We start from the raw sequence: 26,058 nt of genomic DNA on the forward strand, positions 1-26,058 counted from the left end.
AGAGCCCATCATAGGGCTCAATCCCATGATCCTGAGACCATGATCTGAGCTGAAACCAAGAGTCAGTCACTTAGCCAACCGAACCACCCAGGCACCCCCCCCCCCCACTTTGGGCATTTCCTGCTCTATATCTGTGTGCCTGGAATATATCTGTGTGCCTGGAATATATCTGTGTGACTGGAAATTTATTCAATATGCACAGACATTATGCAATTCAAAGGTATAGAGGAGCGACTTGGAAGAAGGCAGATGACATAGCCAGTAGGACATTACATCTGGGAATTCCTCACTTCACCACTGCATCCCCATAAGTCACTGTATTAGATGGCAGCATTCCAGATTCTGGAGGTCCACTGATAGACAAGAGAATATAGGTGAGCAGCTCATGCGATTGTCAATTTTCAATTTTCTCCTGATGAGAAAGGTTGAGATTTTTTTACCCTTGTATATTTACATAGGGGAAAAAATGTTAACCTGTTTAAGGCTTTGTTTCTGACTTGACAACAGAGGGCTCCTTTAGGCCTAACAAGTGGCTCCTTAGGTTTTGGAGGAAGAGACCTTCCTCCTTCCTGTGCTTGCACCAGCCACTGTGAGAGACTCTCCATTGATATGCCATTGCTGTTCTTGACTCGGCTCTGATACTAGAAATCCTGCCCTACAGCCACCTATTTTCCGCATTGAAGAATCTTGGAATACAGGTGTGACTGTATTGAGCATTTATTGTGTGCATTATGGGGGAGGCATTACAGAAGATATCAAAATTCTATTCTTCATTATTTTGCAAGCTTGATGGAGGTCAAGACATATAGAAGCAACTGAAAATAAGACATATTTAAGTATAAAACTGCTAAATAAACAATAAATAATTTAAGAATTGAAAGGGAGAGGCCAGTCCAAGAGGGGAGTCTTTAAGAAAGATTTCAAAAGCTATTAAAAAATTACGGTCATGATCTTGATAGCTGATGTCATGTCAAATGTTCCTTTTGAGGGGCGCCTGGGTGGCTCAGTGGGTTAAAGCCACTGCCTTCGGCTCAGGTCATGATCCCAGGGTTCTGGGATCAAGCCCCGCATTGGGCTCTCTGCTCAGCAGGGAGCCTGCTTCCTCCTCTCTCTCTCTGCCTGCCTCTCTGCCTACTTGTGATTTCTGTCTGTCAAATAAATGAATAAAATCTAAAAAAAAAAAAATGTTTCTTTTGACAACTCTTTTGTTTCAAACGTGCCTTTTCTACGCTCTTAGCCAGGAAAAGTAGTGGTTATTATTATTATTATTATTATTATTATTATTAATTATAAGTTGTTGTTTCTACATAGATACTTAGAGGTCTGACATACCCAATTGGTGCAGGTAATAATCTTTGTGTGCATTTTTCAAATTAATTTACGATTGACTTTAAATTTAATCTCTAGCCATTTCTTGAGGAGTCAGATGCTTTATTGATGAGCTGAAATCTCTTTTTCCTCTTTTTCTTGGTAGAAATCATCCATCATCAGCCCTATTAAGGCCCTAGGAGGCTAAAGACATTTTAGTCCATTTTTTTGTCTACAGTGAATTTGTCTTCTGCTTTTAGGAGTTGTAACTTAGAGCACGCCCTACATTACAGACTGTAAAGTCCACAACACACTGAGAGACTGGGCTTAGAGTAATTCTTGAAAAAAATATGTCCTGGAGAGCCATACATTAAGGAAAATGTGAAATACTTTACTGTCAAAGCTACAAGTTGGTAAATTTGATGTCCACTAAAATTATTCTCTATAGAAAGGAGAGGGACTTTTCATAAGTCAGTCTGGTAGGAGTGTTTTTATATTTTCAAAAGCCTCAGCTTATACAATTTGGAAAGTTCATGCTGCATTATGTATCAACTAATCATAGAAAGTAATTTTTCTTAGTCCAAATCATTCTTACCTTTCACCTTTCTTATCTTTCATACGTGCTCAACCTCTTCTTCACTAACTTACTCCTCCTACTCCTTAAACTATGTAGCCCTATCTACGCTGCTTTTCCTAACACTGTGTGCTTATTGGCCATATGTGCTCTGCAATTCCTAATCCTCAGTAATGCCTACTCACTGCTCTCTGGAGGCTGCAAATCATGCCTAAAGAAACTAAAGGAAATGAGAATACCTGACATTCAATATTCTTGCTCTCTGGTTTCAGCTGGCGATGAAGTCGCTCATTTTGTGTTTCCTGGCATCTGCTATTCAACAGCTGTTCACATTCTTTTTAACCTCCTCTTACACTTAATCACTTTCCCTCACTCACCAAATGTACTGGGGCGTCAAGGTTATCGAATAGGTATTCTCTCACATACCATTTTTCCATCTGAAAGTCTCTTTCCTGTTGCTTTCATTCTCCACTTTCCCATCTTCTGTTTTGCATTTCTTTGCATTCTCTAATCTTCTGTTTTGTTTTTTTAAATCAAATCTATCGAGGTTTAATTTACATTCATACAACACACCCATTTAAGCATACAGTTTGAAGAATTATTGACAGATATATAATACCTATGAAACTACCGCCAAAATGCAGATATAGTTTTTCCATTATAAGAAAACAGTTGCCTCATACCACTCATAGTTAATCACCAACACCCATCATGGCTTCAGACAAACACTGATCTGTTTTCTGTCACTATAGATTACTTTTGCCTTTTCTAGGATTTCAGATAAATGAAACCATACAGTATGTATTCTTTTATTTCTTGCTTTTTGTGCTCAACATGATCTTTTTCAAATTCATCCACATCCATGATTGTGTAATTTTTATAAATAAAGTTTTGTTTAAATACATCAACACCCATTTATTCACACATTGTCCATGAGTATGTGAAAAGACCACATGGACCATGAAGCCTAAAATATTTATTGTCTGGTCTTTCATAGGAAAAGTTTGCCAACTCTTGATCTACGTGGTAAAATTTCATGGTATGGAGTTTTTTGAATTTCTTTATTATTCTTTTAATGTCTAAAGGATCTGTAGTAATAAAACTACTTTCATTCCTGATATTGGTGACTTGGGTTTTTTCTTGATCAGTATAGCTAGAAGTTCATAAATTTCATTGATCATTTCTAGTGTATACTTTTATTTTATTGTTTTCTGCTCAATTGATTTCTATTTGTTTTCTTCACTAATCTTTGGTTTAATTTGCTTTTCTATTTCTTTTCAAGGTGGAATCACAGACCTGTAATTTTAGATTTTCTTCTTTTCTCACATACATATTTAGAATTTCAAGTGTATTTCTAAGCACTGCTTTAAATACATTTCATATATTCTGACCTGTATTTTTACTTAGTATTTTTTTATTCTTTGTGATTTTTTTTCTGTGATGTTACTTATAAAAATAACATTTAATTTTCAAATATTTGATGATTTTTCGGATTATTTTTTATTTCTAATTAAATTCTAATAAGGAGAAAATATGTTATGATTCCAAACTGATTAAATATATTAAGACTTGGTTTATTGCCTAGCATGTGGTTTATCTTAGTGTCTGTCCCCTGTGCATTTAAAAGGAATGTGTATCCTGCAATTGTTGTACATAGTATTCTATAAATATCCATTTGGTAAACTTGATAGTATTATTCAGATCATCTATATCATTGGTTTTTTGTGTGTGTGCTTTGTGTGTTTTTGGGTTTTTTGTGTCTAGTTTTTCTATCAGTCGCTGATAGTTTTTAAAATTTTCAACTTTGAAAAAAAAATTTTCAACTTTGATGGTGGAGTTCTCTATTTCTGTTTTATTGTTAATTTTCCCTTTAATCTATTTCCAAAATGATACTATTAATCATATATACATTTTGACTTTTAGCTCATCCTGACAAAAACAGATCCTTTTGTCATTATAAGCTTTCTTATCTGTGTTGATATTTCTTATTCTGAAGACTACTTTGGCAGTAATATAGCTACTTCAGCTTTCTTATAATACTGTTTATAATGGAATCATCATTTCACTTTTAATTATCTTGTCTTCATATATAAAGCTTATCTCTTGTATATTTTTATTTAGTCTGACAATCAATGAATATTAACTGGAGTATTTAAGCCATTTACACTTAATGTAGTATCTAATTATGACAAATCTACTATCATGCTGCTTTCTAATTTGTCCCATTTGTTTTGTTCCATTTCCTTCTTTTTCAGGCTTCTTTTAGAATTGACTATTTGTATAGCCTTTTATTGGCTATTACATATGCATTTGTTTCATTTTTGGTTACACGAGAAGTTACAATACTACTCTCTACATTGTCAGACTCTACTTTCAAATGACATTGCATCATTTCTCATATTCTTACAATAGTATGTTTTCATTTCCTCATCTCATCCTTTATATTTTTATCATCTTTTTACTTCTACATGTCATACAAATTCATCAATGCACATTATTAGTTTTGCTTTAAACAGTTTTCTTTAAAATAATTTTTTTTAAGAAAAAAAAATGTCCTTTATATTTAGCCACAAATTCTCCAATTCAGGTTCTTTTTCTTCCTTTGTTGATACAAGTTTTCAAATGATATCATTTTCTTTCAGACTAAAGATCTTCATTTAATATTTCTTATAGTATAGATTTGATGGCAATGAATATTCCAGCTTTTGTTTGCCTGAAATATCTTTATATTTCTTCAATTTTCAAAGAAACACTTGTTGGATACAGAATTCTAGATTGACCTTTTTTTCCCCCCCAGCAATGTAAAGATATTCCATTGTTTTATGATTTGTAGCCATTCTTACATTTGTTCCCACTACATAATACATATCCCTTCTCCTCTAGTTTCTAAAAACACATTCCTCATTTTCTTCTGAGGCTTTAAAATTCAAATTTCTACTAACAATATGTTTACAATATACTCATTCTCTAAGATGATATAGACTTTCACTCAGTTTCTTCTGAGCCCTCAGCAGTTAACTTCATCATACTTCTACCAGCAGTCTAAAACAATCTAATCTTTTTTTTAAATCATATTCTCCCAAAATTTTCCAGCCTCTACCTATTATCCATTTCTATGTTATACTTCTACATTTTTAAAGTATACTTTACAGCATGACCCCCTGCCAGATAGCAAATCTGTATTAGTATCCTGTAACTGCTATAAAAAATTATCACCAACTTAGTAGCTTTAAACAACAGAAATCACATTTTTCACAATATTGAAGGATAAAATCAGTATCACTAGGCTAAAATCAAGATCCAGGCAGGGCCATGTCCCCTCTGGAAGTAGTAGAGAAAAATCTACTCCCTGCCTCTTCCAGCTCTCGGTGGCTGCTGGCAATCCTTGACTTGTGGCTGCATCACCAAGTTCTGCCTTCATGGTCACACTGACTTCACTTCTATATGTCAAATCTCCCTTTACCTCCCTCTTACAAGGAAACATATGATTATATGAGGGTCTACCCAGATAATCTACGATAACCACATCTCAAAATCCTAGTGTAGTTACATCTGCAATGTCTTTGTTTTGCATATAAGATAACATTCGCAAGTTCTAGAGATCGGAACCTGGATATACTGGGGATAATGTGGGGTTGGGGGCATTTTTCAAACCACCTGCTTTTTCACAGGAAATGTCATCCCAGCTTCACTGAATGTCAGTTGGATATATAAAATTTAGCAGTTGTGATGAAATAACTTTCAAAAGAAGATTTATGGGGAGAAATAATAGAAGAGCAGGTTAGAGATATCTGTGTAAAATGTAATATAGAATACAGAATATTTCTGAAGTTTCTTTGAAAAGTCACAGTGTTAAAATATAGTATTTCAATACCTAGGAAAAGACAAAAACTTCTTGTATGTAACTGGATGATGAAGAAGAGGGAGATAGCATAACAGTCATACCTTTGCAGAGAAAAATAACTAATAAAGATGGTAATAATAGTTTATGGTTATAAGGTAATGAGAGCCATTCATTTAGTCAACACTTGACATATATTTGACCACCTACTATGTGCCAGGCACATAGAACACAGCAAAGTCATCCCAGCCTTGTATTAAAGCTTATATTCCAGTGAGGGAAACAGTGAAAAATTAAATAAGCAGTATCAGAGAATTACAAAAGCTATAAAGAAAATAAACAGTGTAAGAGAATAGAGAATGACAGGAGTAGATACTTATTTAGAACAAACAATCAGGATACACCTCTTTAAAGATGTGGTATTTGAGTAGAACCTCAGAGAATTTATTGAGCCAAATAAAGATCTGGAGTAGCTCCATAAATAAATGATGGTATTAGTTCATCTGAGAGTGGGAGAAAGAGAACAAGTATTCATTTTTGATCTGTTAAGTCTGAAATAGCTGCTACATGTCCAAGTAGAAAAGTCAAGGAAGCAGCTGGGAATGCAAGTCTCTAGCACAGAAGAGTACTTTGAACCAGAGGTGTTAATTTGGGCATGACAAAGGTACATACCACTACCTAGGGAAATGTGGCCACAAAATAACCACATTTTTATCTGATGAAGCCTCTGGAACTAACTACCAATTTACAGGAACTACAGAAGACAGAGTCACATGTTTAATGAATCTATAAGGATGAAATCAACAAAATCCAAACTCTGGGAAACTGGAACTGATGACTGCTTTCTTCAAAAAATACCTTATAAGGGAAGAGAAAGCGAGACTCAGAGCTGGAGCCAGAGAGCGAGAAAAAGAGGAAGAGAAAGAAACTCCAGATTAAATTTAAGAAACAAATAAAAAAACAGAATTTATTTCAACCCTGGAAATTTAAAAAAATATGTGAGATACTAAAGTAAAATCAGAACAAGGACAATATTTAATGGTATTAAGGGACTACTAATGATAAAGGTGGTAGCGTTATGTTCAAAAAATTATCATTACAAGAAACATGCTGAGTTAGTCAAAGAAATAATATGATGTTGGAGATAATACAAAATATTCAAAGGTGACAGGGTAAATATACAACGATATCAATAAGATGACATTGTCTACAAATTGATAACTGTTGAAATATTTCACTAAAGTTAAAACAATGGTAACAGAATTATTTAGAATTTTATTATCTAAGCTTTAAAATACAAATAAAGATGGAAACTAATGCAGTCATTAGTAAAGATGTAATAATTCAACTTAGCCAATAATGAAGCTATGATTGCATTTTATTACCTTTCAACTTGATTTTTAGGATGTCTGAAACAATTACGGGTGAACACCTCTGTGAGACACATAAAAAATCTACATGAGAAGTTTCCATTGAAACATTAGCTGCAGCATGTGAAAATATTTTCAAGTTAAAAAAAAATGATAGAAAAACAGGTATGTTGCCAGAGATGAACTGATAAAATAAATAAATACACACACACATAAATACTTAATAGCTTTGTAACAACCATTTTCCTTCGTTCTTCACAGACTAACTTTGCTATCATTTGGAAAATATTTAACAGAAGATTCAACAATTTAATATTTTGATGTGTATGAAAATGTTTAATCTCTGAGTTAGGTGGAATTATTAGAAACACTGCCAAAAGGTCACACTACAGAGAAATCAAATTATATAAGTGAACAATGAAATGGAGTAAAAACAAATTGTTGGTCATCCTTATGAAAACCTAGTCACCTGCTATGTTGTCTAATACAGCAGCCAATAGCTACCTGTAACAATTTAAATTTAATTAATTAAAAATAAAGCTGAAGGGGGCGCCTGGGTGACTAAATCATTAAATGCCTGCATTTAACTCAGGTCATGATCCCAGAATCCTGGGATTGAGCCCTGCATTGGGCTCCCTGCTTGGCAGGAGGCCTGCTTCTCCCTCTCCTACTCCCCCTGTTTGCGTTCCCTCTCTCACTGTGTGTCTCTCTGTCAAATAGATAAATAAATAATCTTAAAAAAAAAAAAAAAAAAACCTGAAAATACAACCTAGATTTCAAGTGCTCAGTGGCCCAGGTGCTCGGGGCTATCATGTTGGACAGCAGAAATTCAGAACATTACCACCATCATTTCTATCAAACCCTGACAAAGATTGTGCATTCAATCAGTGGTGTATACACCAAATGTTAAGTACTCTTTTTTTTTTTTTTTTTTAAGATTTTATTTATTTATTTGACAGAGATCACAAGCAGGCAGAGAGGCAGGCAGAGAGAGAGGAGGAAGCAGGCTCCCTGCTGAGCAGAGAGCCCGATGTGGGGCTCGATCCCAGGTCCCTGAGATCATGACCTGGGCCGAAGGCAGCGGCCCAACCACTGAGCCACCCAGGCGCCCCAATGTTAAGTATTCTTAACATTTAATTGAGCTCCTGGATAAAGACCCTATCCCTTTCTCACACCTTCCTTGATTACATTTTGAAAAGTTTCTTCGTGATACTTTTTTGGTTGAAAATATATTGTTTCATTTCACCTATAAAGATCCATGCAATGTAGAAGGGATCTCTTTTATCAAATGAAAATTAAATATGCACATTTCCTTCTTTGCCATGGCTTCCAGAAAACTCAGAAGTAAGTTAATACTTAATTGCCATAACTATTAATCCAGGTTTTGAATAAATGTATTTTCACACCCCTCTATGCAACTTTTGACATTACTCTATTTTAATGTATTTAAAACATTTCATTGTAAAGAGGCTCAAATTCCTTTTGGAGATGGGTAGAACATATTCAATAAATTCTACATAATGGCACTCTACTGCCCTCTTTCTTTCAAGAATAAAAGTTCCAAGCAAGAAATTATTAGCAAGTCAAGTTTTTCCAACAATAACCATAAGGAAAAAACCTTTAATTAATCAACACATTGTACACATCGATGCTAAAAGCCATTATAAAATTAAGTAGTAATTATTAATAAAATTCTGAGATTAAAAAAACTACTTAAATATGAAAATTACCAAAATTCAGTAGCAAACATCTTACTAATTGGTAAATTACCACTATTTCCACTAAAATCAGAAGTAAGATAAAGATACTTGATATACTATCATTAAACATTGTTTTGAACAATGTAGCTAATGGATTAAAATTTTAAAAAGCAAACAAGCAGTAAATAATTGAAAGATGTATAGTTACCTTTATTTTTACGATGGTATACCTAGAAAATCTGAAATCTATAACAGCTAATAAAAATTTTTTAAAAAATTAGTAAGAGTTTGGGCACCTGGGTGGCTCAGTGTGTTAAAGCCTCTGCCTGTGGCTTAAGTCATGATCTCAGGGGCCTGAGATCAAGGGGGCAGGCATCAGGCTCTCTGCTCAGCAGGGAGCCTGCTCCCCACCCCCACCTCTCTTCCTGCCTCTCTGTGATCTCTCTCTCTCTGTCAAATAAATAAATAAAATCCTTTAAAAAAATAAATAAAAGTAAAATAAAATTAGTAAAGAGTTTTATTAAGGTGAATAGAAATGGTATACATAAAAGGACTGATAACCTTTTCTCTATGCCACCAATAACTAATTTGAAGTGGGGAAAAAGGGGAACCTGGGTGGCTCAGTTGGTTAAGCATCCAACTCTTGATTTCGGCTCAGACCATGATCCCAGGGTCATGAGACCCCCAAGTTACGCTCTGAGCTGAATGTACAATGTCTCTCCCTCTCCCCAACCCCCACCCCATTCCATGCTCTCTCTCTCTCACAAAAAGGGGGCAGGGGAATCCTACCCTAATAGCTACAATGAATAAACGCAAAGGATACATCTGACATAGGAACCTAAATGCGTCTCAAAAGAAAGGTACTGAATCTAAATTGAAAAAATAAATAAATGAAATCTTATCGGAGGCCAGAAAATAAGACATAAAAGCAGAGTAACTTATTTTCCTGGTTATAGAATCTTAAAACTATAAAAAAAAATCCATCCCAAACTAATGTAGGTTAATTTAATATTGAATTTCTTACGAATGTTTTTTATCTGTAAGAAGACACCTAACTAAAACAGTTGCTTAAGTAACTAAAACATTCAACTATCTCACATAAAGTATCTGGAGAAAAGTAATTACCAAGCCAGTACAGTGGTTCCCCAATCTTAAAAATCCAGCCTCCTCTGCCTGCCTTCTTTAAGAATGTTAGGTTTGTTGCTTTGTAGTACCACAATGGCTGCTGCAACTCCAGGCATCACACTCAAGTCAAGTCAGGCAAGAAAGGAGAAGACAATGGTGCTAAGTATACCTGCCTTTTTTTAAAAAAAAAAAAAAAAATAAAGCAAATGCTTCTCCAGAAATCTCTCAGTAGACTTCTATTTATGGTTCTTGCATTGGCCAGAACCACATCATGGGACTACCCCTAATGCTAGCTAAGCTGAGAAAGCAAGCACCTCACTCTTCCAGTATTCAAGGTGGTGTAAGGTAAGCAGGTTGGGAATGGGTGTTGATTTAGCCAACCAAGTGTTAATATTTACCACAAATTCTAGTCAGAATCTTACTTTTTTCTTTCAAGCCATTATTTTCCGAAGTAGCATGTATACTACAGAAGAGGAGTCTGCCTTGCTCACCACTGTATTCCTGGTATCTAACGTATCTGTTGGATGACTAAATAGCTTTAGTGCTAACTGAAAATTTGTTTTTTAAAAGTAGCCATTTCTAAATCATAGATGACTTAGTGTATCACAACAATATCTTAGTTTTAGTGGGACTAAACACAGAATCATACAACAGGGAAGGTCAATCTGGTCTCACCATCTTCCCGGAGTTAAGAATTTGAGCCCAAAGGTGTCACCACTGCCCATGTCTGGCTTACATACCACAAAAAAGGCATGGTGAGTGTCTACTATGTCAGGACCTACGTGTAATGTTCTACATACATGATTTCATTTCTATTCACAATAATCCCATGAGGAGCCTAATATAATTTCCATTTCACAAAAGAGAAAAATGAGGCAGTCTCAAAACAACACACAGTTAAGTGGCAGGGCCTGGATCAGAACCCCGACCAACCTAACTCTAGATTTCAAGTTCTGCCTCACTGAACTTTACCACTTTCAATATGAACACAGTCTTTTCCACTGTTACACAGCTCTTTGCTAGAATGTTCTTTCACTAAGCTGGATCAACTGGCCACACTGTTATTTTATCTTCATTCTGGAGGAAAACTCAGTAAGTCTGTTCATGCTACTATATGACCACCCTTTGAAGGTCTCAGAATTCATTTCAAGCACCATGTTATTTTGGTCAATTGTGTTTTTTTTGGATTAGAGTCTATTTGTAGGATTCTCTCTTAAATGTAGTGTCCAAAAGGACACTCAACACCACAAATCTGTTTACCAAAGTCATAGACTATTGTAGGGGCTAAAAACAAGCTGCTCCAAGATGGGCCACTTTGGCCTAAATTACATACAAGCAGAATTAAACCATAACAATACTGTGGGGAGGCTGGGTGGCTCAGTTGGTTAAGCAGCTGCCTTTGGCTCAGCTACTGATCCCAGGGGCCTTGGATGGAGCCCTGCATCAGGCTCCCTCCTCAGCAGAGAGCCTGCTTCTCCCGCTCCCTCTGCCTGGCGTCTGCCTACTTGTGCTCTCTCTCCATCTAATACAGAAGTAAAATCTTTAAAATAAATCAATGAATGAATGAATATATCTTAACAATATCCTTTCATTGTTTACAATGGAAGAAATGAAAGTTTCAAAAAGTGCTATTTGCCACTGCTCAAATTCCACCCAGTTCTTACATACAAAGGGAGTATCTATATGTCATTAAATGTCTAAAGGATTAATTTACCCTATGTACTTATGGATTCTATGGGTGAAGTGTCTGGTGGAGAAATTACTGGGCCTCTCTGCAAATAATCAATTTTTCTTATTTATAAAAGAGTCAGCAACCACAAGGAAAAATTGTTTAAAACAAACCAAAAAAATCTAGTAAGGATAAAAGGAATAATTTTCTGTTAATGTGAATGCATTTTCTATTGTACGAAACTCATATTCAAGTTATAGCTCAAGATGAGTTATTCACTTCTGGCTTAATGTTAGGCTTTTATTGAAAAAAAATTTTTTTTTTAAAACATGGAAATGTCCAATTAAACAGTAAGTTTCCAATAACCCTTGGAAAATATGTCACCTATAAGCTAACTTCCTTAAGATATACAAGCTAAAGAAAAAAGAAAAATTAAAAGTATGGTTAACCTCAATTTTTTTGAAAAATCAAAGTATAAAGAAGGCCATAGCTGGTTTCAAGAAATGCTCATAAGCAGGACTCTACTGCCCTCTTTTGTATCAAGAATATAACACAATGCAAGTGCCTAATAGGGTACCTCCCAGGATGAAGTGTTCTGTGGGCTTGTTTTTCCAGATGGATGGTCAACTACCAGGGCAGAGGCCATTTCCCTAAGTGCCTTCACACGATTGTTGTTTCATGTTTTTGCTGACTAAATGAGTGTGAGTTGTTCTGACTTTTCTAAAAAGTTTTTTGTGTGATTATTGCTGAAATTTTAGACTCAAGAGTAAAATAAAGTCATACATACATTCAAGATTTTTTTTTTTAATAATTTTAATGGATTTGTTGAGTCATAGGAGCAAAAAATCTGACAGTTTCTAGTTGTCCTGTGGGGTCTCCCAATCTATCCTGCTTTCAAATCCAGTGTTTAAAAACCAACAAAACTGGAACATAAGTTGGGACTTGAGTGCCTTTATTTAGCCCGACAGCCACATTGCTTGAAGCAGTCTTTGAATCTGTTAAGTGACCTAAGCACAAATTATATGGGTTTTCTAAGCTGACATCAGACTGCACATAGGTTTTCTCCGAGGACACAAACATTCCACTGTAGAGACCCGATGTCACAGTGGAGGCTGGGAAGATACCTCCAGCCTTCCTTTCGGTTTTCCAATTTAGAAGCTGCCCCACCCCCACCCACCCCAGCCCACCACACACACCCCTCAATAGATTTTGAAAGTGGAGGCACAAAGCGGTTCCACTTCCAGTGCAAAAATACGTGGAGTTAGCTAGCAACACTATCATTTGCACCCACCCCCACGTCAGCCAGGCTGTTTTTGCTAAGACTTCCGAGGGACCTCTAACAAAATGCGCATCAGCCTACACTTTACATACGAATGAAGGAGGATATTCTCTCAGCGCCAGCCTGTGACTCAGGGTTGCTGAAACTCTTCAGCGGGGTAAGAAGTTATAAACTGCTTTTATAACAATAAAATTCAACATTAAATAGAGAGCCAGAGAATATTGTCTTTTCTTTCCAAAAATTTAATTTGTTATCTTTTAAACGACAAGAGAAGACATTTTCTCATTTAGTCAATTAATCCAAAGGAAAAAAGTGAAATACTATGATTACAGGAATACTGATAGACAGTTCTAGCAAGACATATGGCAACAAAATTTTCAGCAAGTTTTATAGGACACCAGTATAAAACATGGTTAAATATAACATTTTTAAAAGGATAAGATCAGCTTACCTAACCTGCATTCCTAAGAGACATTTGGATTTCTCGTCCTCGCTTAAAGACAAAACAAAACAAAACCCTCAAATCACTTTCTTTTATACAAATAAATTTACTATATTGGTTAAGCTGCATAAAGTTCAGGAGAATAAATTCTGGAAAAAACCAATAAACTCAAAATTCAGGCAGACTTGATAGTTGGTATCAGGTAAATGGCACATTTAGAAGGAACTTTGTTAAGAATTTTGAAGCTATATTTTGGAGTATATATATAATCTGTATTTCAGAGAACTCAAAGTACTCTGAAGTACTCAAAGCTATATATTTCAGAGGGCACATTTGTGTCTGTTGTACATCTGATCCTAACAGCATTATTGGAGGAGGAATTTTTACTAAAGAGAAAAACTAAGATGACTCATTTAAGATCGTACAGCTTGATCAGTGGCACAAACATACTTATCAAAGGCCTTGGAACATGGAAAAGTTTCCTGTTGGCTGATTTACCTTCCTAATTGCATCAAGATATGATCCAAGCATCTAAACAGTGAATTTCCTGCAGTCTGCAAAACAGACAGCAGCCATAATGAGTGATGGGAAAGGCAGCTCAGGATTTCTCACATGCTTTATGGCTTGCAGTGCAAGAACAGGATAAAAAGGGAGATGGATATAAGACACAGGGAGGAATGACCCAAAAGAATATCATATGGCTAGGTTCAACCAAAACTGAGAACAAACGAGAAAAAAAACTGAAAAGATGGTCTTCACTGGGAAGCAAATATTAAAACCAAAGGGGCAGAAAGGTAAGATATTATTCACCTTAATAGTGCGAAGTATTCAGTGCACATCCCCATATAAATAATTCCAAAACTTCTTTGAGGTAGACAGATGTCAGGAATGAACTGAGTACATGTTTAACAAAAAGAAGAAAGAAAAGAAGGGAAAAAAAGAGAAAGAAAAAGAGAAATAGGAAGAGGCACTGAAGACAGACCCTATTTTTACTGCTACCTTTAATTAAAAAAAAAAAAATTGCAGTAAATACTTGTAAAGATCCCTTTCAGTAAAGTGCTTAAACGCCTGTTGTTTTATTCCGACATTAAGAGGTTGAGATTACGTATCTCACAGCTAAAGGACCCAAGCCAAGATGGGCTTTTAAAAGCAAGCTTATCAAAGCTCCCAGCAAGTCTGTAACTTTTTACAACTCCTCCACTTGGCCCAGGTTGTTTTCCCCTCTTCAGTTTTTGAAGTTGGAGCTCAAATGGACTTTCCTGGCAAAATCTCCAGGATTTCCTCAGTCAGAAGTAATGTTCCTACTCCCAAAAGTCCTGCTACACTTAAGCCTTGCTGTCACTGTTACAGCAGTTTGCACACTTGTCTCCCCACCGGACTACAAGCTCCAGAAAAGGCACACAAAGCTAACCCTGCAGCTTCATCTCTGAATCTGTAGGAGCTAGCATCCTGTGGGTCCTCGTTAATCAAGAACCCATCTGACTCGATCTCTCAAAATGTACATTTTGTATAAGGTGAACAAATTTGAGGTCTGCAGTTCTTCACATGAAATTCAATGTATCCTACAAAACCCATTTTTATTCCTTTCCCTCTTCCCCTCAGGGAAAATAAGTCTCCCAGGGCAAATACCCAGGTTACAATCTTAGTCCTTCTTTTCTACCTCATTTTTTTAGTGTTACGTTTCCTTCGTTAAAACATCCTTATGCACTTACAAGTAAAACCAAGTCACAAAAAGAGCAACATGATATAAAAACAAATTTTTCTCGCCAGATCACAGAAAAATAAAGAAACACATTCTTATGCTTGAACATTATTTGTAAGAATTTCACAATGAATTTGAGAATCTGAACTCTCCACGAAAGGAAACATTATGAACCGAATGAAGGAAAGTAGCTGTTCATAGGGACGTATTTTTGTACTTGCTTTGCTCCAATTTCTGCTACATAGATTGCTCCTGTCTTTCCACTGACATCTAAGAGATGCGGTAGAACCTGATCTGCTAGTTGGATTGTGCTGATCACAGAACAGTTGCCAATGCTTCCCACTGGAGGCGCCGCTGCCAGTAAGAGCCTGCTAAGGTTCAGCTGGGCTACAATCACGTACTTTCCATCAGGAGTAAATCTAAGGAAAAAGACATTTTACAGAATAAATGTATGCAGAATCAATTAAAATGTTGACTTTCTCAAACATTTTTATCCCCTGTGGCGCTAAACAACACTAGACTCCTCTACTTGCTGAAAGATGCTTTCAAGGAGAACTTACAGATTTGTGATAGTAAACACAGCCAAAGAGCAGTTTCAACAAACAAAAACAATACATGAGAACCACACAAAATGAAATCAACGGAGAGTCTGTGCTGGGCTGACACTACAGACTCAAGATTTCTATTTTCATTCTACGTTTAAAAAAATCATCACACGTATCTCAAGGGTGAAGGCTGTAGGAGGTCCAGCATATGTTATCTCTGAGACCTGGGTCCTGCAGTGCATGGGGAGCTGAACCTCTTTCACTCTGCTTGGGATTTAAAATACCATTACATGTTCTCTGCATACTTGGTTCTGCCCCCTTTTCACCTGTCGAAAATTAATAGTATTTTGACCTTTCAGCTAGCTCTTCAAAGAAATGAACATACACCAAATAAAACAAGCTTTTTTTTTTCCTTTCAACATTTTATTTAAATTGTAGTTAGTTAACATAAAGTGTAGTATTAGTTTCTGGGGGAGAATTTAGTGATCCATCACTTGCATAGAACACCCAGTGCTCATCACAAGTGTCCTCCTTCAGGCCCATCCCTCATTCCGCCCATCCCCCACCCACCTAATAAAAGGAGCGTCTTTAAAGGAAAAAAAAATTTACCTGACTGAAGAAGGTCCCTCTTCTGTGAAACAATTATCCCATGCTCCTAACCACTCCCCGGTGTCTTTATCAAATACTTGAATTCTTTTATTTCCTCGGTCAGCAACCCACACCTGAGAACCCAAAAAAAGTATTTCTTGGAAAAGATCCATATCATAAATGAGAAAGAAAACAGAAGGGGAGAGGTATGGGAAGGATGTTTATTTCCATTAGTTTCACATACATCATCTCATTTAGTTGTCAGAGAACCTAAAAGAGAAGGTACTGAAAGCCCTGTCTTTAGACAGGAAATTGTAGTTGGAAGTGAGTTTATAGTAAGTAGGAGAGCCACTTTCAGCCACCTGTCTTAACCCAAAGCCCACACTTAATGCTCTGTTTGCTCTACCAAACATCTGAATAACTAAAAAAAACTGGAGTCTTCTCTTGTGATGCAGAGGATTAGCACAGTATTGAGAAGCAAGAGAATTTACTCATTACTCCAACAGGAATTCTCTGTCCCACTGAGTTCTGCCATCCCATTCATTAGAAGACAAAGACAAAGCAACGCAGCCTAGTTCCTGGGGGGGGGGGGGGGGGGGTGGTAGGTATTCATTCCTACAGCAGTATCACTGAATGTCTACCTGCTATCTACCAAGGAATGTCCGAAGTGCCAAACCACCCACCGAAAGAGGGTGCTTAGAAGATTTTAGTAGTATCCAAGAATGCCAGGAAGCTAACAACAGGTTTAATTTCGTTTTGCTGTAGGCTGGAACAAGTTATTAAGCAAACTGTTGTTATGAGACAGGAAAGTAGATACACCCTAAATGACATTTCATGCACCATATTTGACATATGCAACCTACAGCATACATACAGCAAAATGATTTTCTGACATGAGGCTAGGATTGTAGAAGGGTATGTAAGAATGGACTGGAAGGGTGGGCCAGCCCTGCTTAACTCCAAGTCCTCCTTTGAGGATTTTTGGATTTCTAGGGTTCATGGATTCAGGGACTATTTCTTCAGGGTAACCCTGACTATCTGTCAATGCCTATGAGTTTTAGTAGCCACTAAATTCATCTACAACAAGAAACAAATAAAGACTCACTGTATTACTTCAGAAAGAGTGTTGATCCCTAAGTAAGGTAATTTTCAAGATCATTCCCTGATTCAAGATTCTTTAATAAGGATGGATTTTCTTAAAGATTTTGGGATTATGCCTTAGACGGGTAACCAAAGAAATACAGTTTCGACCCTAGGATTGAATATTTTAGACGGTTAGCATTATCTTTCCTACTGAACAGATTTTGATTATGAGAAATCTTGTTTAAGAAACAATAGCAGGAACACCTGGGTGGCTCACGTAGTTAAGCCCCCAAGGTCAGGTCATGATCCACAGGACTGTGAGATCAAACCCTGTACTGGGCTCCACACTCAGCAGGGAGTCTGCTTGAGATTTTCTTTCTCCCTCTCCCTCTGTCCCTACCCCAACTGGCACATGCACACACTTTTGGTTGCTCAAATAAATAAATAAATAAATCTTTAAAAAACAAAAGAAAACAAAAACCAGCAGCAAGTTCAGCTCTGGAGCTAATTAACATTTCATATAGGACTGGGGTGATGATTAAATGAGTTGATCATGTAAAATGCTCTGAATGGCAATGACTGTTGTTAAAACACAGTGTGCAGAAGTGAACACCATCGTTATCCATCATTCAGTAATGCCAGAGTAGCCCCATCAAATGTTCTCCAAGCTTTCTCAAAGGGCACTTACTACCGTGGAGAATTCACCTGGGTCTAGGTCCTGTCTGCTCAGAAACTTGATCATATTCTTACTTTAAGAAGGAAGTATTTAACCAGGCACAGGAGGGTAATGTGTTTAAACCAGAATTCCAACTTTTTACCTCCCCATTCAGAGACAAAATTCACAGGTTCAGCTATCTTCCTATCTACAATGGGAAATACCTGAAGATTTTATGATCAAAACAATCTCACTTTGTTTACATGTAAGCCAATCACAATCAAAAGGTTGTGTGCTCGGGGCCCCTGGGTGGCTCAGTGGATTAAAGCCTCTGCGTTCGGCTCAGGTCATGATCCCAGCGTCCTGGGATCAAGCCCCACACACTCTCTACTCAGCGAGGAGTCTGCTTCCCCCTCTCTCTCTGCCTACTTGTGATCTCTGTTTGTCAAATAAATAAAATCTTAAAAAAAAAAAAAAAAAGGTTGTGTGCTCAACACAGAATCAGAAGTAGAAATGGATTAAATTTCTAATGGTATGAAGCCAAGATAGTCTGATGCATCCATCCTACAACAAGACATTTAGTCACCTAACAGTTACTCATAAGAAGACTACTATGTGCCAGGCACCGAGATATAAAGCAAAAGAGATTCATTATACGCCCTCCTACAGCCTACATTCTGTTAAGGGAGACAATGATTGATTATATTATAGTGTGATTATTACTGTAATGGGGAAGTATAGGATACTATAGGAAAACAGAAGGAGAAATTAATATAAAACATTTGGGGTAGGGGTTTGGTCATAGGAAAGTAACCCCAAAGAAGTGGTATATATGCTTAAAGGTGTATAAAAGCAAAGGAGGTAGTAGTGGATAGGAGGGGGAAAAAATAAATGGGTTGAAATGTGTCAGTTACAGCTTTCTGTTCCCCAGAGTGGAGCCAGTCAAAGTTACCTGGGTAGCTCTCATTTTCAAGCCTCCAAGATTAATCTCTCCCATCTCCCTTTTGATCAACATATTCTAGAATTATTTTAATTCTAAAATTAAAAACACATTCAAACACTCCTAGTTTTCTTTTTTTTTGAAGATTTTATTTATTTATTTAACAGAGAGAGAGATCACAAGAAGCAGGCAGAGAGGCAGACAGAGGGAGAGGGGAAAGTGGGCTCCCTGCTGAGTAGAGAGCCCGATGTGGGGCTTGATCCCAGGACCCTGAGACCATGACCTCAGCCGAAGGCAGAGGCTTAACCCACTGAGCCACCCAGGTGCCCATCCTAGTAGTTTTTTAGTAGAAAGGCAACTCTTTCCTTTTTCAGGTAACTTATGTTCTACTCCATTATTTGTTCCTTCTACCTTAAAGTGACTCAGGAAATCTATTTTGTTCATTTCTTTTTTTATTTTTTTTAAAGATTTTATTTATTTATTTGACAGAGAGAAATTACAAGTACACTGAGAGGCAGGCAGAGAGAGAGAGAGAGAAGAAAGCAGGCTCCCTGCTGAGCAGAGAGCCCCACGCGGGACTCGATCCCAGGACCCTGAGATCATGACCTGAGCCGAAGGCAGCGGCTTAACCCACTGAGCCACCCAGGCGCCCCTATTTTGTTCATTTCTAAATAATTTGGGAACTCTCTTTATTATAGGACTAGACATTTTTTAAGAGTATGTGGGTATACCCAGCCCCAGAAGAAACGCCCAGACCCACCCAGGTATAGAAAACCACAAACATTCATAGTCAGATGACCAGACACACATGTGCACCAAGATCCATAAACAGAGAGGTGTGTACACACACACACATACACACACACACACTCTCACACTCTCAGACACACAGTTCCATACACAATGACAGTGTATTTTTACCCGACCAGATGAATCAAGAGTAACACTGTGAGGGATGTTGAACTTAGCAGGCCCCGTCCCACGTTCTCCATGTAGCCAAAGCATCATAAAATCTGACAATGGCAAATACAGTTGGTCAGAGTAACATATACACTACCTTGTACATTTGCGTGATATAGCTTATGTCTCAAGTTGCAAATAATTATTCAATCATACCCCCAAATGATTATGCTTTTTTGGCTGTGTATTGAGCAGTTTGCCTAATTCTTATGCTTTATGCCCCCTGCCAAAATTCCATTTCAATCGACTTCTTTACTATCTTCACTTGAGTGTTTCATCACTCAAAACCACTGTGTGTGATTCACGTCAGTGTCTCCCTTCCCAACTATTCTGTTACTTCGTATTACAATTCCTGTGAGCTTAAAAATCCTCATTACATTTTTATAGTCTGTCTCCCTCATTTATCCCTGTTGTAGGCTGAATTGTATGTCTACCCCAAAAGATATATCCAACTCATAGATACTCCTGTACCTGTGAATTTGACTTTATTGGTCACTGACTTTTGCAGATGTATTAAGTTATGGATCTTGTGATGAGACAAATCCTAAATTTAGATGGACCCTCAGTCCAATGTCTAGTGTTCTTGTAAGAGAAGGGAGAGGGAGTTTTGAGACACAGAGACGCACAGAAGGCTGCCATCTGAAGTTGGGGCAGAGACTAGATATGCTGCCACAAACCAAGCAATGTCTAGAACCATGAGAAGCTGCAAGAGGCAAAGAGGGATTCTCCCCTAGTGCCATTAGAGGGAGTAGGGCCAGGCCTATAGAAATCAGATTTCTAGAGGTGCCTGGTGGCTCAGTGGGTTAAGCCTCTGCCTTCAGCTCAGGTCATGATCTCAGGGTCCTGGGATTGAGCCCCACATTGGGCTCTCTGCTCAGCAGGGTGCCTGCTTTCTCCCACCCCTCTCTGCCTGCTGCTCTGCCTGCTTATGATCTCTCTGTGTCAAATAAATAAATAAAATCTTAAAAAAAAAAAAAAAGATTTCAGACTTCTGAATTCCAAAAATGTGAGAGAATAAATTTATATTTAAGCTATCCAGTTTGTGGCAATTTTTTATAGCAGCCATAAGAAACCAATATACCTGTGTTCAATCTGTCTCCTGAGTTTGGTTGTTTCTTTAATCATTTTTCTGATTCTTGCTTTATCTGCACTTCACCTTCCTTTAACTATCACCAACCAAACTTAGTTACTGGGTAATAAGTTGACTACATAACCTCCATGTATGAATCTATGCTCTTTCCAAATGACAAAGCTTACTGCAAATATATCCTGATACAGTACGGAGTCTTATAAAAACCCTGCTTCTATAATATCACTTTCCTAAAAAAACCTCAAGACATTTTAAAAGCAAAATTATGGCTTTAAAATTCTTAGGTAAACCTCCAAGAACATTCCAAATCTTATTTTTTACTCTTCCAAAATTACATCCTAATCTCCCCTCCTAGACGACTTGTTAATTACCTGGAGACCTTGTGTGATAGAGCCTTGTAAATGCCTCTCCCCCACCTCTTCTTTTCCCACCAAAACCAGTTTAGTTCAAGAACCACTTGCTTTATGAACACTTTCCTCCTTCTCCTAATCTTATTTTACTTTAACAATCAATACCATAGGTTAGCATTTAGTGGTTTCAACTGAAATAGACCTGCACCTAGAATACTACTGAGAACACAGAGCAATAAATACAATGAAACTTTAGCTGATCAATCAAACGAAGGGTATCTCAGCTCTGGGATGCCGGGTTCCTAAACTTGTCTTTCTTAACTGGATAGAATAAACACTTACTTCTTCAGCCCACTATAAATTCCCAAACTGCCTCCAGTTTAATTCAAAGGAAACACCTAGCTTTTGAAAAATAAGCAAGCTTATTATCAGAATCATTTATTATTAGCCATCCCACACATCCAACTCAAGCCCGTTACACACAGCTTCATATACAATACAATACAGAATAGTTGTAGGGGCATCTGAGTGGGCTCAGTCAGTTAAATGTCCAGCTACATTTTGGCTCAGGTCATTATCTCAAGGGTCGTGAGATGGAGACCTGTGTCAGGCTCCTTGCTGGGCATGGAGCCTACTGAAGATTCTCTCTCTCCCTCTCCCCCTGCCCTCCCCAATTCCCCGATTATACTCTCTCTCTCTTAAAAAATACACACACAGATATGTTACAATATTATACCAAGTACTGAACAAATTAAACACATCCAACTTATTAAATAACATTCTTATGATACCATGGAAGCCATGTACCTTGGGACAATTTGATCAATCTGTTATTCAATCCTCCATCTCCATCCACAATGTAAATATCTCCTGTGTCGTCTACATATAATTCTGCAGGATTATCAAATTGCAGGGGATTCAAACTGGTGCCTTTTTTGCCTGGGGTACCCAAGACTTGAACAAGATCACCAAAGGAATTGTATTTTTTAATAGTATGACCGTAAGATCCTTTAAAGAAAAACATGCACATGTCACAAATATAACCACTGTCCAACTATTCACATTTTTCAAGTAAGCACAGAGCAAGAATTTAGTGAATTAGACAATAATAAAAAGTTAATAGGCTCATATAATTAAATGCTGTATTTCACAAGCAATAAAGCGTCTTCATTAGTTACAACCAAATCTGTCATGATTAAAATTCAAGTACTCCAAAATAAGTACATTCTAAATTCAAATAAAACCAAAACACCTGACTCCTTATACAGAAAGCTCATGATGTTAAATTATTCTTTTGTATTCTTTTGCAAATTTTCTTTTGTAATCATAACAACAGTATGACCTTATAAAAAGAAAGGAAGAAGGAACTAGAAAAGGAATTTATGTTTGGAAATCATTATTTTAGTCAATCATGTGCAGATCTCAAATTTTAGTAGGTCAACAAAAAAGTTCACTACAACACATGTTTTTTAAAACTATACTTTCTCATAGTAGAAACAAATTCAAAACTCGACCCATTAACTTTTTTTCCTAAGAGATGAAATCTTTCCAAATCACTAATGTATTTTCTCACTTATATCAAGACTTGAATTAAAATTATCTCACAAGCAAAAATATAAAGTACAATATTAATAATTAAGAAAAAACCATAATGTGGTTAACAGAAATCAACCTGAAGTCATACCAAGACCAAACTAACAAATAGGCATGCAGAAGATATACTGGATACACTGAACTCACTGGAAATAAAGTGAATCAACCCGAATTACAGCTCCATCTTAAAAAAGATTTATAGTTATACCTGATTTGAATGCTTGAGATAATTTGTAGCAATAAGAGAACAAAATATTGTTAACGAAAGCAACCTTCAAAATTTCTAAAGAGTTGGCAAAAACCGGAAGACCAGTATGTAACATTGCTCTGTTATGTTTTCAAGGCTCATTTACAGCCATATTTTTAGTAAAGGGAATGTATTTCTTCAAAAACTGGGAAGGAATATAAATATAGATCTGTTCATGAGAAACCCTTTAACGGAAAGAATGAATAAGTCATGAAAAAAACGATCACATGAACGGAATAAATTAAAAAGTAAAGGCCTTTAACAGTGAGTCCTGGGGAAAAAAGAAGTCAAAATAGTCACATTTCATTATAACATTACAAGGATCTCGGAGGTAATCTCAATTTTTTGTTTAACTGGAATTTTATCATCCAAAATACATCTGGAAAGTAATGAATCGGGTGAGGCTCTTGGGTTCTGAGAAGAACTGGTAATGGCACTTCTAACAAAAACTGAGAGTTCATTAACTCCAAAATGTTATCTGAATTAGCCAGAAATGAAGAAACAGAATGTCCTTCAAGCCCTGAATGTAAGTGGGCCAAAGAATACTAGGAAGACTGTCTTTATGATCCCAATCATTCCTGAGATCCTGTGATAATAATGCCAGGTTATCTCTGATACTGTCTTAAGCCACAAGAATATGCAAACAGCTATCTCTGAAAATACCCAGAGCTATAAACCCAGCTGTCCCTACTTTGATTTGCAACACATTCTATTAAAAGTATTCGGTGGGGGGTGCCTGGGTGGCTCAGTTGGTTAAGCAACTGCCTTCGGCTCAGGTCATGATCCCAGGGTCCTGGGATTGAGCCCCGCATCGGGTTCCCTGCTCCATGGGGAGCCTGCTTCTCTCTCTCCCTCTGCTGCTCTGCCTGCTTGTGCTCTCTTGCTCTCTCTGTCAAATAAATAAATAAATAAATAAATAAAAAGTATTCGGTGGAAGAAGATTGCAGACATGCTGCAGTAGGTAGGATTTCAGAAACATTAACATCCGCAGTTTCTGCAAATCTTGCATTTTGGGCAACAAAGTAGTTCTGGTTTCTTAGCAGAATTTCTTTTGAAAGATAAAGGGTAAAGGAAAATAAGACAAGGACTCCATTCATTAACCTTCAGAGATTGCTATTTGGGGACTTCAGAGAAGAGATTGAGAATTTTAACCTGGGAAAAGCAACTGATGCTTTAACAAATTATAAAAATGATCCCTGCCAGTATGGTGTCACAACTGATGATTTAAAGAGGAAAAGTCCCTTGACAAGTAAAAGTAAAAACCGTAATAATTATAACCTCCCTGTTAAATATCTTGACTCTACAGAAGTGTAACATAGAGGTTTTTAGAAACAAGTGATTTGATAAATCATTAAAGAGATTACAATTAGATGTAGCAACTCTTGATTTTAAAGCGTACAAGCAAGAACATGGGCAAAAATATGATTTCTAGCAAGAGAATTTAATAGATATTACTACACATACCACTTCCTACATCCGTGATCCAGACAGACTGTTCATGTAGTGTACTGGCTGCAAATATACCATGAGGTGTGTCAACTGTGTAATTCCAGGATCGTAGGAAATATCCATCCTCTGTGAACACTAATACCTTTGGGATGTTATCCCCTCTCTGAAGGCATATAAAAATAACTGCTTAGATAGGATCAGTTTTTAGAAAGTAATCTTTATTTTGGTAGACAGAAACAAAAATTGAAGGTTAATCAAGAAATTTAATGCTTAAAAAAAGAGCTTCAAAACCTAACAATATTAATATCTACTACATTCAAAATCTAAGTATTTACTTAAAACCAACTCAAAAAAACAAACTTCACAATTAACATAATATAAAAACATATGGCTACTTAGTACAGCAAAACAAGAAAAAACTGCTTCGTTTGTGTTCATATTTTTTTCTTCTAAATTCCAATTTTACTAACCTGAGCTATGTAAACCAATCCGCTGAGGGAGTCAATTGCAACACAAAATGTTGCTCCAGTAAAATACTCTGAATGCTTAGGCCAACCCACATCCAGCCGGTAAGGAATTTCCTTGGTTCTCCAGGAAATTTGAAAAGCAAATTTCCTTAACACCTTAAAAAAAAAAATTCAGAACATTAAGATTCAGTTTACCCCCTACGTTAAGAAAAGAAAGGAAAAAAAAAAAAGTCTTATTTTTAAGCATGCCTTGACAGCTGGCACAGAGCCGTTGACACTGCTGGACAGAAATGATTCGGAAGAAATGGGTTTATAAGTCTAAAGACCAAAGCGATCACAATACAAATCCGCAAGTTACTGGAAGATGTAGTGGGATCTAGGGAAAGAAAGAAAACGGGGAAATGGCGAGATCGCATATACAAACTTTTTAAGACTAAGAGACAAAACAAGACATCGGCAGTTCCGCCTCCGGGGCAGCTTTCGGAAAAGACAAGCTAGTGCGGGAGCCAGGGCCCGCCACCTCCGTCCCACGACAGCGGCGTCGCCTCTCAATGGTGCTATCCACACACCCGACAGCTATTTCTTCACTGCTCAACTCACCGGGGAGCCACACAAACGCGAATGCAAAACCAGAAATCCAAGAAAGAAGCCCGCGCCGGCCAGGCAGACCCAGAATCTCGCCATGACGGCACTGCAGGGTCCGCAGGCGGCCGGGGGCTACCAGATTGCCTCAGATCCACTCGGCTCTTCGCTGTACACGGCGTCCGCCCACCTCCGAGCCGAAGGGGCCTAGCTCCAACTCCGCCTCCCTGGATGTGCGGGGCTTGAGAACCAGACCCGGGCGAAAGAAAGTCAGAACTCGCATAGCGGTTTCCGGGAGCGTTCCGCGGTCTACGCCCCCGGGTCACGTGGCTCGCGCTGCCCCACTGACCACCCCTTTTCTCCCCTTGGGGCGGTCCATGCGGCGGACTTCTCCGGTCCGCCAAAAATAAGGGCATCCGTAGATATGCCTTAGCCACTCGGAGTTCGTTTTTTTAAAAAAATTCAGATTGAGAAAACAGAGTCAAGCATAATCAAACCC

The 26,058-nt window shown here is 37.3% G+C and overlaps 1 protein-coding gene across 1 annotated transcript; it reads right to left on the bottom strand.

Moving 5' to 3' along the window:
- Positions 1-13,085: 13,085 nt before the first annotated feature.
- On the bottom strand, positions 13,086-25,893 carry NHLRC3 (NHL repeat containing 3). The gene is made up of 7 exons (XM_059144244.1): positions 25,578-25,893; positions 24,981-25,133; positions 24,526-24,673; positions 22,029-22,229; positions 19,743-19,834; positions 16,165-16,277; positions 13,086-15,429 (listed from the first exon to the last, which is right to left on the bottom strand). Exons 1-7 carry the CDS (start codon positions 25,659-25,661, stop codon positions 15,177-15,179), a joined length of 1,044 nt encoding a protein of 347 aa, XP_059000227.1. The 5' UTR covers positions 25,662-25,893; the 3' UTR covers positions 13,086-15,176.
- Between the last annotated feature and the right edge of the window lie 165 nt (positions 25,894-26,058).

This window comes from Mustela lutreola, chromosome 13, assembly GCF_030435805.1.
Source record: "Mustela lutreola isolate mMusLut2 chromosome 13, mMusLut2.pri, whole genome shotgun sequence".
NCBI classification, from domain to species: domain Eukaryota; kingdom Metazoa; phylum Chordata; class Mammalia; order Carnivora; family Mustelidae; genus Mustela; species Mustela lutreola.

What these genes read in the sequence shown, in the direction of transcription:
- NHLRC3 (XM_059144244.1), bottom strand. Translation starts at nt 25,661, where the DNA reads ATGGCGAGATTCTGGGTCTGCCTGGCCGGCGCGGGCTTCTTTCTTGGA. An exon ending in CGCGTTTGTGTGGCTCCCCG is followed by an intron (nt 25,134 to 25,577) that starts GTGAGTTGAGCA and finishes TTTTTTTTTAAG; the next exon opens with GTGTTAAGGAAATTTGCTTT. An exon ending in GAGGGACCTTCTTCAGTCAG is followed by an intron (nt 15,430 to 16,164) that starts GTAAATTTTTTT and finishes CTTTTTCCTTAG; the next exon opens with ATTTACTCCTGATGGAAAGT.